The following is a 16729-nucleotide window of genomic DNA, read 5'->3' on the forward strand; positions in this document are numbered from 1 at the left end:
ACTTTAACATTTATGGGATTAAACAACAACCTGCACCCTTAGAAAAGAATTGTTTTTTTTATTGAATGTCATGATAAAAGATAAATGTTTCCATAAGAACTAACCCATGTACACTTATAGTAATTCATAATTTTGTATTCATGTACAATTTCAACATTAAAACTCATATGTGACAACAACAAGAAAAACAATGTACCTATATAAATTATTAATGTAAAAAATGATTAAAGGATAGAAAAATGGAAGCAAACCATACGACCAAATTACTTCAGGCTACATATTATATAAATCTTATAGGAAAAGTTATACATATATGGGTACAAAAAAATTTTGAAGAGAAAGTTACAATGGTAGTATAGAATAAAAGTTATGTACATGGATTAAGGAACAAGAGAAGAGAATGTAGCCAATGAAATTAAAATTGCATTCAAAGCAATATAATGTTCATTTTTTACGATTTTGCAATATGATGGTCATGGAGAAAAAAAAAAGTTTGAAATTTTTTTAGCGAAATTTAAATTCGAAGATACATATTCAATATAATAATGTTGAATTTGAATATAAGCATAAATTTGACGGTTGGATCGTTGAAAAAAGTTTCGTATAATGCATATCGCATCAAAATAGTAGATTAAACAAACACTTAGAGTTAATATTAGACTTCCATTAAGTATAAAATAAGATTTTGTGGTATTTACTAGTGTAAATATTTTAAATTGAAGATCAAATTCGTTCAATGCATTCTTATAGGGTCGAGAAGTGTAGCTATATAAAATAATCAAAATCAGAGCTAAAATAACCGTTAAATTGTGATTTTTCGTTTATAATTGCCGAAAACTTTTGTTATGTTACCTAATATATGAATGTTTGTTTTTTGTGATTTTTTACTTATGCAATCTCAGAGTGTGTACAAATAAGTTTGACAGTTGGATCGTTGAAAAAAGTTTCGTAGGATGCATATCGCGTCAAAACGGTAGATTAAACAAACACTTAGAGTTAATATTATACTTCCATTAAGTATAAAATAAGATTTTGTGGTATTCACTAGTGTAAATATTTTAAATTGAAGATCAAATTCATTCAATGCATTCTTATAGGGTCGAGGAGTGTAGCTGTAAAAAATAATCAAAATCGGAGCTAAAATAACCGTTAAATTGTGATTTTTCGTTTATAACCATCGAAAACTTTTGTTATGTTACCTAATCTCTGAATGTTTTTTTTTTTGTGATTTTTACGTATGCGGTCTCAGAGTATGTACAAATAAGTTTGACGGTTGGATCGTTGAAAAAAGTTTCGTAGGATGCATATCGCGTCAAAACGATAGATTAAACAAACACTTAGAGTTAATATTTGACTTCCATTAAGTATAAAATAAGATTTTGTGGTATTCACTAGTGTAAATATTTTAAATTAAAGATCAAATTCGTTCAATGCATCTGGCGAGGTCTCGGATGGTGAATGCAAAAAATTCAGGGGATATGGAAAAAGCAGAAAGTGATTTATATTTTTTATTATTATTAATATATGTTCTGTCGATTTTAGCCGACAAGAATTCTTTTATTTATTGTTATTAGTAAATTTTATGTCGGTTATAACCGACAGAGTTTCTGGCTGTTTTAGTATTTACTATCAGATTTAGCCGATAGAAATTCTCTTATTTATTTATTATAAATATATATCTTGTCGATTATATCCGACACAATTTATGTCGGTTTTAAAGTATTTTCTGTCAGAAAAATCATTTTCTGACGCTGGCAAATCTGTCGCTTATTATAACCGTCACTGCATCCATTTTTTGTCGGATTTTGCTTAAAATCCGACAATAATATACGTTTCTTGTCGGTTTTTGGATCGCCAGTTATAGATAATTTTGTAATAGTGTTGAATCAATTACTTGCTACACCACCAACTCCTCCAGTGTTGACCGCTTGGCCTTCAACTTCAAGTCCCAGACCTCCCAACGCAACCACCATCAGCCTCAAAGACTCAAACTTACCACACAAATATGTACACAAATTCAATGTCAGACCCAAAAGCAAAACCCAGAATAGTGTGCTGCATCGGCGACACCCATGGCTTCCACACCAGGCTTCAAAACCTCTAGTCCAATCTCCAATCTGCCATCGACCCATCAAATTTCTCCACCGCCCTTATCATTTTCCTCGGCGATTACTACGACCGCGGCCCTGACACCAAAAAAAGTCATCGTCTTTCTCGTCTCCCTGCCCTCCAGGTACCCAAGTTAGAAACACGTCTTCCTCACCGGCAACCATGACCTGGCCTTCGTCGCCTTCGTGGGCGTCCTGCCGCTGCCTCTCGACGGGTCGGAGTTTTTCGAAGGGTGGAAGGAGTATGCGAATAGCAAGGATAGAGAAAGGTGGTTTAAGAGAGATGGGTACGAGAGGATGCAGTTGCAAGGGAAGAGATGGGGTGGCAAGATCAAGGCTAAGTTTAATGCGGCTAAAGGGACAGAGTACAAAGGGTCAATTTATGATGATGGGCCCACATTTCAATCCTATAGGATCTCGCATGGTTCTGCTGGTATGTGTTTCAAGTTTTTTCTGGATTTGTGTGTGAGATTTGTCTGTGTCTTCGTCGTCATTAAAGAGGAAGTGCAGCTCCCTCAACTGGGCATAGGCAGGGTACAGGACAAACACCTCCCTCAGCTACTTCGCCTCCCTTCTCTCTCCCTCGCCGCCGGATCCATCTGCTTCCTTGCCTGCGGCAGCGCTCACGTTCTCGCCTTAACCTCAGGTGGGAAGGTGCTAACATGGGGAAGGGATGCAGAAGATCTTTTCACGTGTGAAGATGGCTCGTTTGTGTCCAAGTCGGGTCTCCGGATCATCCACGAGAGGTCTGATCAATGGAGGCCTAACATTTGGGATGGCCACCACCTGCTAGAGGCTTGGATGCGGCTTCGTACTTTGAAGCCATGATGATGTTTGCCATCTGCCAAGAAAAGAAAATTCTGTTAAAGAAGACGTAGTGAACAGAGAGAAAGCAAAAGGAAAAAGAGAAAAGAAAGAATTATGCTTTCTTTAGTTGAAAGCTGAAGCAATTCGATAAATAGCGTTTAATGCTTTCTTTATTTTGTCGACCACCCACAAAAAAACCATGGATAACAGGCACGCAAATTTGCTAAAGCAAGGAATAAAGGGAGCAGATCATGCCTGCTGACCAAACCTCATGATGAAAACCTGCAATGGGAAGAAAAGGAATATAAAAAGGAAAAAGATGTCTGGGGAGAAAAACAAAAAATGGTGTCGACCATTGGAAGAAGATAAAGAACTCTATTATCTTTATCAGGAAAAATGATGTAATTTAATTTTCTTATCTTTCAGAGATATCTGTATAACCTCATAAGAGGGTACCAAAAAAAAAAAAACCGGCAAGCCCAAAATAATGGGCTGGAATGTTATGTGGAGGGCGAAAACCCATATGCCCAAAAGAGCCAGGCCCTATGGCTCCAAATTTATTCGGCACCCTGCCGCTATTATCATCAACCAGGTGATCAAAAGTACGTCTAGTACTACCAAAATTATTTGGTAGACTGCTGCTATTATCACCAACCAGGTGATCAAAAGTACGCTCAGTACTCCAAAATTATTCGGTAGGCTGCTGCTATTATCACCAACCAGATGATCAAAAGTACGCCCAGTACTCCAAAATTATTCGGCAGCCTGCCGCTATTATCACCTACTAGGTGATCAAAAGTACGTCCAGTATTCCAAAATTATACATGAGTGATAGGAGCATGTTTATGGGACTTAATTGGCTTGTTCTCATACATTTATGTTGTTTTTCCTTAGTTAGTTTAGTGTTTAAAGTCATTTTCGTGCAATTTCAGGTTTTATTATCAAAGTATGCAAAACGGAGCATTTTGGAGCTTTTAGGAGCAAAATTGGGCTTGGAATGAAGTGCATATGCATGGAGCAAGGAGTTTGGACGAAATTGAAGATCAAATGAGGCTAGGAACATGCTAAAAATCTGGTGAAACAAATACAAGTTGCAAGAAGGGATAGGTTTCTGGAAGGATTGACCAAAATTTCACTCAAAACCATGCCTACCCCAGAAATTCATCAATGCCGTGGGTATTGACTCACTTCCACTAGAAATTTGAGTGATTGTTCAATACCTAACCCACTAGGAAGGCCACGGCAAGGATGTTCATCACTCCAACCTTGTGTTGCAACAAAGAAGAAGAGGAAAGTTCTTGTACGTGCTTGCTATCCAACATGGATCGTTGGAACGTTTAGGTGTTTTCTTTCTTTTGTTTTCAATGTATAATTCTATTTATCTTTGTTTTATGAACATGAGGAATTAAACCCCTATTTAGTTAGGGGGAAGTTTGAAGCCATGAACATGCTTGTGATATGAATTGATTTCTTCCAATTGTGATTTGATAAGTTGTGATTGCAATTCAATTATCTATTTTCTTCATAACTGATTCTTGTATGTTTATTAAGGATGCATACTTAGTTTTCATACATGAATTAGATGCTAGAATATAAATGAGTTTCACCTAATTGTTACAAGTTTATATTCATGAGTAGTGAAGGTTGCTTGTCATAATCGCGTTAATTGAATTCTTGACAAACGTATCATGCATTCATAGTTACAATTGCCTCGTCAACACTTATGATTTTCATTGAACGTAATGATCTCTGATTGTATCTCTATTATGCATTCATATAGGGGACTTTTAGAGAATAATTTGGATTGTCGCATGCATTCATCCAATTCAATAAGTAAAGGAAAATCTGAGGGTTAATTTGTGCATCACGGTCAATCTGGGGTGTTGAGCATCATAGTTTATTGAAAAGCAATTGGAAATCGATTCATGTACAAGTGTGTCATGTGTGAAGAACGGACCTCTAACTAATCCATCCATCATCTTATTTCTCAAATTCGTTTTATAATCTTCCTAGCTAAAAATCTATTTAAGTTTTAGTTTATTTGTTTTACTTTCAACTTCACCAAACCCAAATCCCCCTTTTACTTTCTTGTTTTAAAAAAAGTCTTTTGTTTACATTTTTAACTTTGTTTCTTTTTGTTTTTGAGTCAGTTTAGAGGTTTTAGCAAGCCCTCCTAATCCCCGGTTTAGAACGATCCCTACGTACATACTTTGCTACAATTGTCAAAAGAGGGTTTAATTTGTGTGCTTATATATTTCGCATCAAATTTTGGCGCCGTTGCCGGGGATTAGCAACTTTGCTAAATCCCCATTGTTTCTTTTTATTTCTTTTTTGTGTGTTTTAATTTTAGTTTTAATTTTATTTGATTTTGTTTATTTCAGGTACTAGTTTATGACTTGTAGTTCTCAACCAGTTCGTGCACATATATCGGAGTTTGACGACAATTTTGAACGAACTTTGAGAAGGAAAAGGAAAGTACCAGAACCTAATCCACCTAGTTCTAGTTCTGAATCCGAATTTGAAGAAAAGGAGGAGGCAGAAAAAGACATGGAGGTGGACAATCGAACAATCAAAGAACTTTCAGCCTCGGGATTGGACAATGCCGCGCCTCTATATATCCAATACCCCGCAGCAGCCCGAGGAAAGACAGAAGAATTTGAATTGAAGTCAAGCTTGTTACACCACATTCCGAAGTACCATGGGTTGTCCATGGAAGATCCTAACAAACAATTGAAAGAATTCGAGGTGGTGTGTTCGAGCATGACCCCCGTCAATGTCGATGGGAGTATTTTGAAGATGAAAGCCTTCCCTTTTTCTCTCTTGGAAAAGGCGAAGGATTGGTTGTACGAATTGGCGCCCGGAACCGTCACATCATGGGAAAGCATGAAACGGGCCTTCTTGGAGAAGTTTTTCCCAACTTCTCGAGTCATCCTCCTACGGAAAAGGATAAGTGGAATTCAACAAGAGGAAGGTGAATCTTTTCCTACTTATTATGAACGTTTTAAATCTCTTGTTGCTTCTTGTCCACAGCATCAGATGAAGGAGGAACTTTTTTTGCAATACTTCTACGAGAGGCTACTACCTATCGAACGTCAAATGCTAGATGCCTCGGCGGGAGGAGCCTTGGTGGACAAGACCCCCACGGCAGCAAAGACTTTAATTTCCAACCGTGCGTTGAATGCTCAACAATACGAAGGCGTTGGACAAAGGAGTAATCCATGACCACATCAAGTCAATGAGGTAAGTGCCATAACCGAACTTCAAAATCAAATGGCTAACCTTACTACTTTGCTTTCTCAGGTAGTGGAAGGTCCAAAAGTGCAAAACGTGGCAGCTTGTGGCGTGTGTTCCATGCAAGGCCACCTTACGGACAAGTGCCCACAGTTGATAGAAAATGGAGGGTAGGAGACCCTCAATGCCGTGGGATTTGGCAACCAATACCAACCAAGGAATGACCCCTTTTCCAATACTTACAATCCCGGTTGGCGTGATCATCCAAATTTCAAATGGCGAGAACCCCAACAAGGCCAACAACAAAACGGATTTAGGCAACAACCCCCGGGTTTCTATCAAAAGCCGTTTGCACCAACTCAACCCCAAGCACAACCTGCCCAAAAATCAGGTTCGTCTATTGATAATGATCAAATTTTTAATTTACTAACTTCTATGGCGCAGGGAATGCAAAATAGGGACAAAAAGGTGGACGAGTTGGAGAAACAAGTAGGGCAAATTACCGAGTTCATGGGGCAGTTTCGAGAGCAAGGCAGGTTGCCTAGCTCAACCATTGCAAATCCAAAAGGAGGCTTTGAATCTGCCAAGGCAATCATGTTAAGAAGCGGGAAACAAGTTGGAACAGCCCCACCACCATCCAAATCAGCCCCAAACAAGGTAGAGGAAGTGATAATTGAAGAGGAGGAACAAGGGTTGGCCACGGCAAGGAAAGAGGTTCCTTTGCCGCAAGTCTCCATGGCTCCTAAGCCATCCAATCTGCCAAATAAAGGTACAACCGTGTCCAATTCCATTCCTACTAATGATTTTCCTTTGAATGTCCCCTTTCCTAGTAGGTTCAAGCAAACAAAGAAAGAAGAAGCTGAAAAGGACATTCTAGAGACGTTCCGGAAAGTGAAAGTCAATATACCTCTCCTTGATGCAATTAAGCAAGTACCTAGGTACGCCAAGTTTTTGAAGGAACTATGTACAACAAAAAAGAGAATTTCAAACAAAGAGGTTGTCCAGGTAAGTGAGAATGTTTCCGCTGTTTTGCAAAGAAAATTACCTCCTAAATGCAAAGATCCGGGAAGTTTTACAATTCCATGTGTTATAGGCAATACCAAATTTGAACATGCTATGTTAGATCTAGGAGCCTCAATTAACGTCATGCCATACTCAATTTATGCATCAATGAACTTATGAGAACTTAAAAATGATGGTGTTATAATTCAATTAGCCGATCGTTGTAATGCATATCCGAAAGGAGTTTTGGAGGATGTATTGGTGCAGGTGGATAACTTGATATTTCCAGCGGATTTCTACGTTTTAGAGATGGAGGACTCACCAAATGTCACCCCATTGCCAATTCTACTTGGGAGGCCATTCATGAAAACAGCACGCACCAAGATAGATGTGTTCAAAGGGATGTTGACAATGGAATTTGATGGGGAGATTATTAACTTTAACATTTCTGAAGCTATGAAATTTCCTAAAGATGATCATTCTTGTTTTTCTATTGATATATTGGATGAATTGGCACAGGATTATCTTGATATGTTGGAAGACGATCCACTCGAAACGACAATTGCACAAGGATTTGGCACAAAACCCAACATGGCCGTACCAAATGATGAACATGCCGAGCTTGTGGCTGCCTTGGAATCATTGCCAAAACATCATGGTAAGCCGTTTAACCCAATTCCAATTCCCGTTTCCACTAATACGTTGTTACCTTCTGTGATTCAGGCCCCCGTTCTTGAGCTTAAACCGTTGCCGGATCATTTAAAGTATGCATTCATGGGAGAGGAAGAGACGTTGCCCATCATTGTCTCTTCATCACTCACGGCATTAGAGGAAGAAAAGTTGATTCGGGTGTTGAAAGAGCACAAAACAGCCATCGGATGGACATTGGCCGATATTAAGGGAATTAGCCCTACAACGTGCATGCATCGCATCTTTCTAAAGGAGGGGGCTAAACCAACTCGAGAGGCTCAACGCCGACTCAACCCTCCAATGATGGAAGTCGTGAAAAAGGAGATTATAAAGCTTCTCGATTGTGGGGTGATTTATCCAATTTCAGATAGCCGTTGGGTCTCACCGGTTCAAGTTGTCCCAAAGAAGTCCGGAGTCACTGTGGTGAAGAATGCCGAGGACGAGCTTGTGCCAACCCTATATTCAAACAGGTTGGAGAGTATGCATTGACTATAGGAAGCTCAACAACACCACAAGGAAGGACCACTTTCCACTACCATTCATCGATCAAATGCTAGAAAGGTTAGCCGGTCATTCTTTTTATTGTTTTCTTGATGGTTATTCGGGATATAATCAAATTGTCATAGCTCCGGAAGACCAAGAAAAGACCACCTTCACGTGCCCATTTGGTACTTTTGCTTACCGCCTCATGCCATTCGGTTTATGCAATGCACCGGCCATGTTCCAACGATGCATGGTAAGTATTTTTTCAGATTTTATTGAGAAGATTATTGAGGTATTCATGGATGATTTTAGTGTCTTTGGCGATTCGTTTGATGGTTGCTTGGAAAATCTCACATTAATCTTAAAACGATGCATGGAAACTAACCTCGTTTTAAATTGGGAAAAGTGTCACTTTATGGTAAAACAAGGCATAGTTTTAGGGCATATTATCTCTGAAAATGGCATTGAGGTGGATAAATCCAAAATAGATCTAGTACGTCACTTACCCTCTCCGACTTCGGTTAGAGAGGTTCGTTCGTTTCTTGGTCATGCAGGATTTTATCGTAGGTTTATCAAAGATTTTTCGAAGATAGCACAACCTCTTTGCCGTTTCCTACAAAAAGAAGTGGCGTTTGAATTCACCAAGGAGTGCACGGCATCATTAAATCAACTCAAGGAGTTGTTAACCACGGCACCCATCATTGTTCCACCAGATTGGAGCCTACCTTTCGAGCTTATGTGCGATGCGTCCGACTACGCTTTAGGGGCTGTTTTGGGACAAAGGAAGGACAAAAAGCCACACGTCATCTACTATGCCTCACGGACGTTGAATGATGCACAATTGAACTATTCCACTACAGAAAAAGAACTTCTTGCCGTTGTTTTTGCTTTAGATAAGTTTAGATCATATCTAATTGGTACTAAAGTAATTGTTTTCACTGACCATGCAGCATTGAAGTACTTGCTCACCAAAAAGGAGGCCAAGCCACGGCTAAGTCGGTGGATGTTGCTACTTCAAGAGTTCGACATAGAGATTCGTGACAAGAAGGGAAGTGAGAACGTAGTGGCTGACCACTTGAGCCGAATGGTGCATAATGAGGAGGCTTTGCCGATTTTGGAGACATTCCCCGATGAACAATTGCTGTCCATAAAGGTTAGTGAGCCTTGGTATGCTGATTTGGTGAACTTTTTGGTGACAAAACGAATTCCAAGCACTTACACTAGGCACCAACGTGATAAACTTAGGCATGATGCACGGTTTTATGTGTGGGATGATCCATATTTGTGGAAATTTTGCCCGGATCAAATTGTTCGTCGTTGTGTGCATGATTCTGAATTTTGTTCAATTTTAAGTTTTTGTCACACATATGCATGTGGTGGGCACTTTGGCACACAAAGAACTGCCCTTAAGGTATTACAATGTGGATTTTATTGGCCTAGTATTTTTAAGGATGCTAGAACTTTTTGCTTAACATGTGATAAATGCCAACGAATGGGTAACATTGGTGCTAGGGACCAAATGTCGCAGGTTTCTATCCTAAATGTTGAAATTTTCGATGTTTGGGGTATTGATTTTATGGGTCCCTTTCCTTCTTCGTATGGTTTTATATATATTTTGCTTGCAGTTGATTATGTGTCAAAGTGGGTGGAAGCAAAGGCCACCCGAACTAATGATTCTAAAGTGGTTGCAGATTTTATTAGAACTAACATTTTTGCAAGGTTTGGCATGCCACGAGTGATCATTAGTGATGGAGGGTCACACTTTTGCAACCGGACCATTGAGGCGTTATTGAGGAAATACAATGTCAATCATAAGGTTTCTACTCCTTATCATCCTCAAACTAATGGCCAAGCCGAGGTTTCCAACCGTGAGATCAAGCAAATCCTAGAGAAGACCGTTGGGCCAACGAGGAAGGATTGGAGTTTACGGTTAGATGATGCACTTTGGGCGTATCGTACGGCGTACAAGACACCCATTGGAATGTCCCCCTTTCGGCTTGTCTATGGCAAACCGTGCCATCTCCCCGTTGAGTTGGAGCACAAAGCTTATTGGGCCGTCAAGAAGTTTAACATGAACCTTGATGAAGCGGGAAGTCACCGGAAGTTCCAATTGAATGAGCTTGATGAGATAAGGCACGAGGCATATGAGAACGCAAGCATTTACAAGGAAAAGACCAAGGTGTTCCATGATAAGATGATTAAAGGCAAAACGTTCGCAATTGGGCAGAAAGTGCTATTGTTCAATTCCCGTTTACGTTTGTTTCCCGGTAAGTTACGTTCCAAGTGGATTGGACCTTTTCTTATTACTAATGTTTTTGTTCATGGTGCAGTCCAAATCCAAAGCTTGAAAACGGGACACGAATTCAAGGTAAACGGGCATCGTTTGAAGCCGTACTACGAGAACTTTGAGGAGCATACCGTGGATGACATTCCCTTGCATGCCGTGGACTCCATTGAGGAGTGAATGGGTTCTTCGTCCGGCTGTACGACGTTAAAGCAAGCGCTACTTAGGAGGCAACCCATGCATGCAACAAAGGAAGACCTAGAGAGCACTCCAAATTCCAGATTTGCGTTCCTAAACCCTTCTCTTTGTTGTTGTTTTCACTTATGCCATGTTAAATTGCTTAGTTGCTGTTTTGTTTGTTTGTTTGTTATTTGTGTTAGTATATGCTTGAAACATTGAGGACAATGTTTGATTTAAGTGTGGGGGGGTAACCAAAGTGTTTTGATGCAAATTCGTAGGGTTTTCTCACTCATAATTTCTAATGTTATTTTGCACTGTTTTTAAGCCTTTTTTTTTTAAGCTGTTTTGTTGTGTTTTAGTGTGTTTTGAGTCAAAAATTCGAAAATCCCATAAAAATTTGTTTTAAAAACCCAAAAAGAGTTATTTTTGTGTGTTTGTTTGTGTCTTAGGGTACCTTCCAACACAATGATGAGGATTCGGTTTGTAATTGCATGACGGTTAAAGAAAGTTATAAACATGGATAAAAGTTTGATTTACTCTTTGGTTTATGCTTGGTTGTGGTTATAACTTATGAATTCACATGTAATCATAAAGGAAAAATCAGTTTTTGTAACATGCTTGAAGGAAGGAACTCAAATTAACGCTACAACCTTGTGAGACTTGAGCCTAAACGTTTATTTGGAGAGTCAAAATCTGTGCATTCTTTGTTTTCTAAAGTCGTTGCATGATCTCATTATTCTTTGCTTGGTTGCTACTTAGAAGGCGTTTCATCATTTAGTTCCAAACACTAGAACTCATGCCCATTTCATTCAAAGCATGTTATTGATTAGCATAACACATATTCAAGATAAAGTTGTGTAGTGACCACCACCTTAGCCAAAAAGCCATGAATCCCTATGTCATTATGTTTTGTAGGTGTTAACCCCATTGAGCCTTGTTTAGCCTTTTCTTTGTTAACCCACATTACCCTCACCTAGCCTAGATTAGGACTATCCATACCCTCATGGATCGTTGGAACGTTTAGGTGTTTTCTTTCTTTTGTTTTCAATGTATAATTCTATTTATCTTTGTTTTATGAACATGAGGAACTAAACCCCTATTTAGTTAGGGGGAAGTTTGAAGCCATGAACATGCTTGTGATATGAATTGATTTCTTCCAATTGTGATTTGATAAGTTGTGATTGCAATTCAATTATCTATTTTCTTCATAACTGATTCTTGTATGTTTATTAAGGATGCATACTTAGTTTTCAAACATGAATTAGATGCTAGAATATAAATGAGTTTCACCTAATTGTTACAAGTTTATATTCATGAGCAGTGAAGGTTGCTTGTCACAATCGCGTTAATTGACTTCTTGACAAACGTATCATGCATTCATAGTTACAATTGCCTCGTCAACACTTATGATTTTCATTGAACGTAATGATCTCTGATTGTATCTCTATTATGCATTCATATAGGGGACTTTTAGAGAATAATTTGGATTGTCGCATGCATTCAACCAATTCAATAAGTAAAGGAAAATCTGAGGGTTAATTTGTGCATCACGGTCAATCTGGGGTGTTGAGCATCATAGTTTATTGAAAAGCAATTGGAAATCGATTCATGTACAAGTGTGTCATGTGTGAAGAACGGACCTCTAACTAATCCATCCATCATCTTATTTCTCAAATTTGTTTTATAATCTTCCTAGCTAAAAATCTATTTAAGTTTTAGTTTATTTGTTTTACTTTCAACTTCACCAAACCCAAATCCCCCTTTTACTTTCTTGTTTTAAAAAAAGTCTTTTGTTTACATTTTTAACTTTGTTTCTTTTTGTTTTTGAGTCAGTTTAGAGGTTTTAGCAAGCCCTCCTAATCCCCGGTTTAGAACGATCCCTACGTACATACTTTGCTACAATTGTCAAAAGAGGGTTTAATTTGTGTGCTTATATATTTCGCATCAATGAGCATAATTCATGTCAATCATACATAAACATTCATGAGCATCACTCATGACAATCATACGTAAACATTCATGACCATCATTCATATCAACATTCATGAGCATCACTTATGTCAATATTCATGAGCATCACTCATGCCAACATCCATGAGCATCACTCATGCCAACATCCATGAATATCACTCATGTCAATCAACATAAACATTCATGAGCATCACTCATGTCAATCAGCTTCGAAAGCTTCATTTACAAAAGCTCTATCTTCGAAAGCTTCATTTACAGAGCTCTAGCTTCAAAAGCTTCATTTACAAAATTTCTAGCTTCGAAAGCTTCATTTACAGAGTTCTAGCTTCAAAGCTTCACTTGCAAAGCTTCACCTACAAAGTTTCAATGCAGGGTATACAAATATCGTCTCCGAACAACAGCCACTTCGGTCCCATACATGGATTTAAGTTGAAGTCTCCAGCCAACAGACTCTATTGACTGAAGACTTGGGGGACTACATTATGTACCATATATTGGGCCTCAACTGGGCCTCATGAAAAATATTTGGGGGACTTAGCCTATTATTTATGTATTGAGGAGCGATCCCTTATTCTATAAAAGGGACTCTTTCACTTTCATTAGAGAGCACTCATTATTTATGTATTAAGGAGCGAGCTATTATTCTATAAAAGGGATTCCCTCACTTTCATTAGAGAGCACCCATTATTCATGTACTAAGGAGCGAGCCCTTATTTTATAAAAGGGATTCCCTCACCATCATTAGAGAGCATCGCTGCTTGCTGAGTAACCGACTCATCGCGAGCATCACTCCTAACCCATCACTTATGTATTGAGGAGCGAGCCCTTATTTTATAAAAGGGACTCCCTTACCATCATTAGAGAGCATCGCCGCCTACTGAGCAACAACCTCGCCACGAGCACCAACTCTAGCCCATCATTTTTTGTATTGATGAGTGAGCCCTCATTCTATAAAAGGGACTCCCTCACCTTCAAACACCACAAGCCAAGCCAACCAAAGCAACATAAGCCACAAGCAGAGCAGCCTCGCAACATGTGCTACTTCTGGTTGAGCATCATTTCAGATTGGGCACCGCCTCATATCAAGTATCAATTATAGACGACATTTAGTTACTTCGGCCCACACATGGACTGAATTTCAAGTCTCTAGCCAAAAGACTCTCTTGACTGAAGACTTAGAGGACTACTGTTTGTACCATACTTAGGGTCTCCGTATTTAGATCTCGTATAAATACTCGGGGGACTCAAATGTAATTATGTAATAAAGGAATGGGCAAATATGTAATAAGTGAAGAGCCATTCTTCTATAAAAGGACCCCTCACTCTCCTCATTAAGAGAAGCCATTTTAGGCCATGGGAAGAGTTATCTCACCCTCAGAAGCTCTCACCCTCTCATCCTCAATTCTCTTAGAGAAATACAATATCAGTGTGAACGTAGCCCAAACATTGGGGTGAACCACGATACATTTTGTGTTATTTACTTTCTTGGAGATTCACGGTCGGATTTACGTTGTTCCAAAACCCCTTCAGTTTTGTGCATCAACAAGATGAAATAAAATCAGAGCCTAGAGTCTTTTCTTTTTGTTGATGCATAAAACCGGAGGGGTCTTGGAACAACGTAAATCCAACCGTGAATTTGCAAGAATGTAAATAACACAAGATGTATCATGGTTCACACCAATGTTTGGGCTACGTCCACACTGATATTGTATTTCTCTGAGAGGGTTGAGAGGGAGAGAGCCTCTGCAATGTGAGAGTGAGAGCTAGGCTCTGAATATGAGAAGAGATGTGAGGCTTTGAGAGGGTGAAAGTCAGGCCTAAGAATTGGCCTCCGGGGGTGAGGAGGCTCCCCCTCATTATGAGGGTGAGGAGTCCCTTTTATAGAATAAGGGCTCCTCACTTATTACATATTTGCCCCTTCCTTTATTACATAATTATATTTGAGTCCCCCGAGTATTTATACGAGATCTAAATACGGAGGCCCTAAGTATGGTACAAACACTTTTCTTGCCCTTTGGTTTTTCCTTGGTTCATTAACAGTTTCAGACTGTTTTCTTTTCTCACCTTGAGAATGACTAGTAAACGGATTAGGGAAAGGTGTTTGATCATTCTCTTTTCCAGACACTGAGTAGTCATTATAGAATTTATTTTCTATAAATTCGACATCTTTAGACTCAACTATTGTGTTTGAGTCTAAATTAAGCAACCTATATGCCTTTGAATTTTCTGCATATCCTACAAATATGCTTTTAATTCCTCTTGGACCCAACTTGGATCTCTTAGGATCGTGTGCCTTATAAAAAGCTACACAACCCCATACTCCCAAATATGACAAATTTGGTTTTCTTCCTTTCCAAACTTCATATGGTGACATATGTGTCTTCATAGATGTAATTCTATTGTGTATATGGCATGTAGTAAACAATGCTTCACCCCATAAATATTTTGGAGTATTAGCATTAATCATCATAGAATTAATCATTTCAATGAGTGTCCTATTTTTTCTTTCTGCCAAACCATTTTGTTGTGGTGTATAGGGGGCAGTTCTTTGATGTACAACACCATGCTCTTCACAAAAAATATCAAATTCATGTGAAAAATATTCACCACCTCTATCACTACGAAGGCATTTAATTTTCCTTCCCTTTTGGTTTTCAACTTCAGCCTTATAGTACTTAAAACACTCAAAAGCTTCATCTTTATTAGACAATAAATAAACATAAGTAAACTTAGAACAATCATCTATAAATGTGATAAAATATCTTTTTCCTCCTCTTGTTAAAACATCATTAAATTCACTTATGTCAGAATGTATTAAGTCTAATAAATTTGTATTTCTTTCGGTAATTGGAAAAAGTTTCTTAGTCATTTTCGCTTGAATACATGTTTCACATTTATCATTATAATCATCATTACAAGCAATTAAACCAAGTGTGCGCATGTATTTTAAAGATCAAAAATTTATATGTGCTAAACATAAATGCCATAAATGAGAGGAAGATTCAACAATATAAGCAGAAGAATTCACTTTATTATTAATACTTAGTTTGAACATCCCATCACAAGAATACCCCTTCCCAACAAACATCCTATTTTTTGACATTATTAACTTGTCGGACTCTAGAACAGTTTTTATACCGTTCTTAAATAATAAATTTGCAGACACAAGAATCTTTCTAATTTCTGGAACATGCAGTACATTAAGCAACATCAATTTCTTCCCAGAAGTAAATTGAAGTTCAACGGTTTCTTTTCCTAGAACTTTGGCGGAATTATGATTTCCCATTAAAACTTCTTGATTGTCCGTTGATGCTTCATATGTCTTGAATTGTGCATTGTCATTGCACACATGTATAGTAGCCCCTGAGTCGAGCTACCAATCAGAGGATTTTATTGCTGCTGCCATATTCAGTTCGGTAATCATACCAATATGCATCATTGATACCATTGCAACAATGTTATCAATTCCAGAGTTTTCCACCATATTTGCGCTATTGGTCTTATTGGCATATTCCTCACTTGCTTTGCTGTGTCTACAATCACGAATGTAATGGCCTTTCTTTCCACAATGGTAGCAGACACCATTTGCTTTCTTTTGATTGTTGTTGGAATTGGTTTTCTTAAACTTCCCTTTGTCACTTTTGACTTTGAAGTTCTTTTTATATTTGTTTCATTTGACAATGTGAACTTTAGAGAAATCTTGATTTGCAAAATTCTTATCACGATTTCGAGTTTCCTCTTCAATTTGAATACCCTTTTGCAAATCATCCAAACTAATATCTTCCACCATGTGTAGAAGTTTCTTTCTATAGTTATTCCATGTTTGGGGTAATTTTGCCATAATAGCCCCAACTATCATAGGATCCGGAATAACTATTTTAAGTTCACGAAGCTTTGAGACCAAGACCAATAATTCATGAACTTGGTCTAGGATGGGTTTGTTATCAAACATAGTGAATTCATAGTATTTGAA

The 16729-nt window shown here is 38.3% G+C and overlaps 1 protein-coding gene and 1 pseudogene across 1 annotated transcript; both read left to right on the top strand.

Moving 5' to 3' along the window:
- The first annotated feature begins 1953 nt into the window (after nt 1-1953).
- On the top strand, nt 1954-2936 carry LOC103445508 (tyrosine-protein phosphatase RLPH2-like; annotated as a pseudogene).
- Nucleotides 2937-10302: 7366 nt separating this feature from the next.
- LOC114824494 (uncharacterized) lies at nt 10303-10785 on the top strand. The gene is made up of 2 exons (XM_070820202.1): nt 10303-10588; nt 10652-10785. The coding sequence occupies exons 1-2, from the start codon at nt 10303-10305 to the stop codon at nt 10783-10785; spliced, it is 420 nt and encodes a 139-aa protein (XP_070676303.1).
- Nucleotides 10786-16729: the final 5944 nt, after the last annotated feature.

The sequence above is a fragment of the Malus domestica genome, chromosome 04 (assembly GCF_042453785.1).
Source record: "Malus domestica chromosome 04, GDT2T_hap1".
Lineage (NCBI taxonomy): Eukaryota > Viridiplantae > Streptophyta > Magnoliopsida > Rosales > Rosaceae > Malus > Malus domestica.

What these genes read in the sequence shown, in the direction of transcription:
- LOC114824494 (XM_070820202.1), top strand. Translation starts at nt 10,303, where the DNA reads ATGTCCCCCTTTCGGCTTGTCTATGGCAAACCGTGCCATCTCCCCGTT. An exon ending in CCGTTTACGTTTGTTTCCCG is followed by an intron (nt 10,589 to 10,651) that starts GTAAGTTACGTT and finishes TTCATGGTGCAG; the next exon opens with TCCAAATCCAAAGCTTGAAA.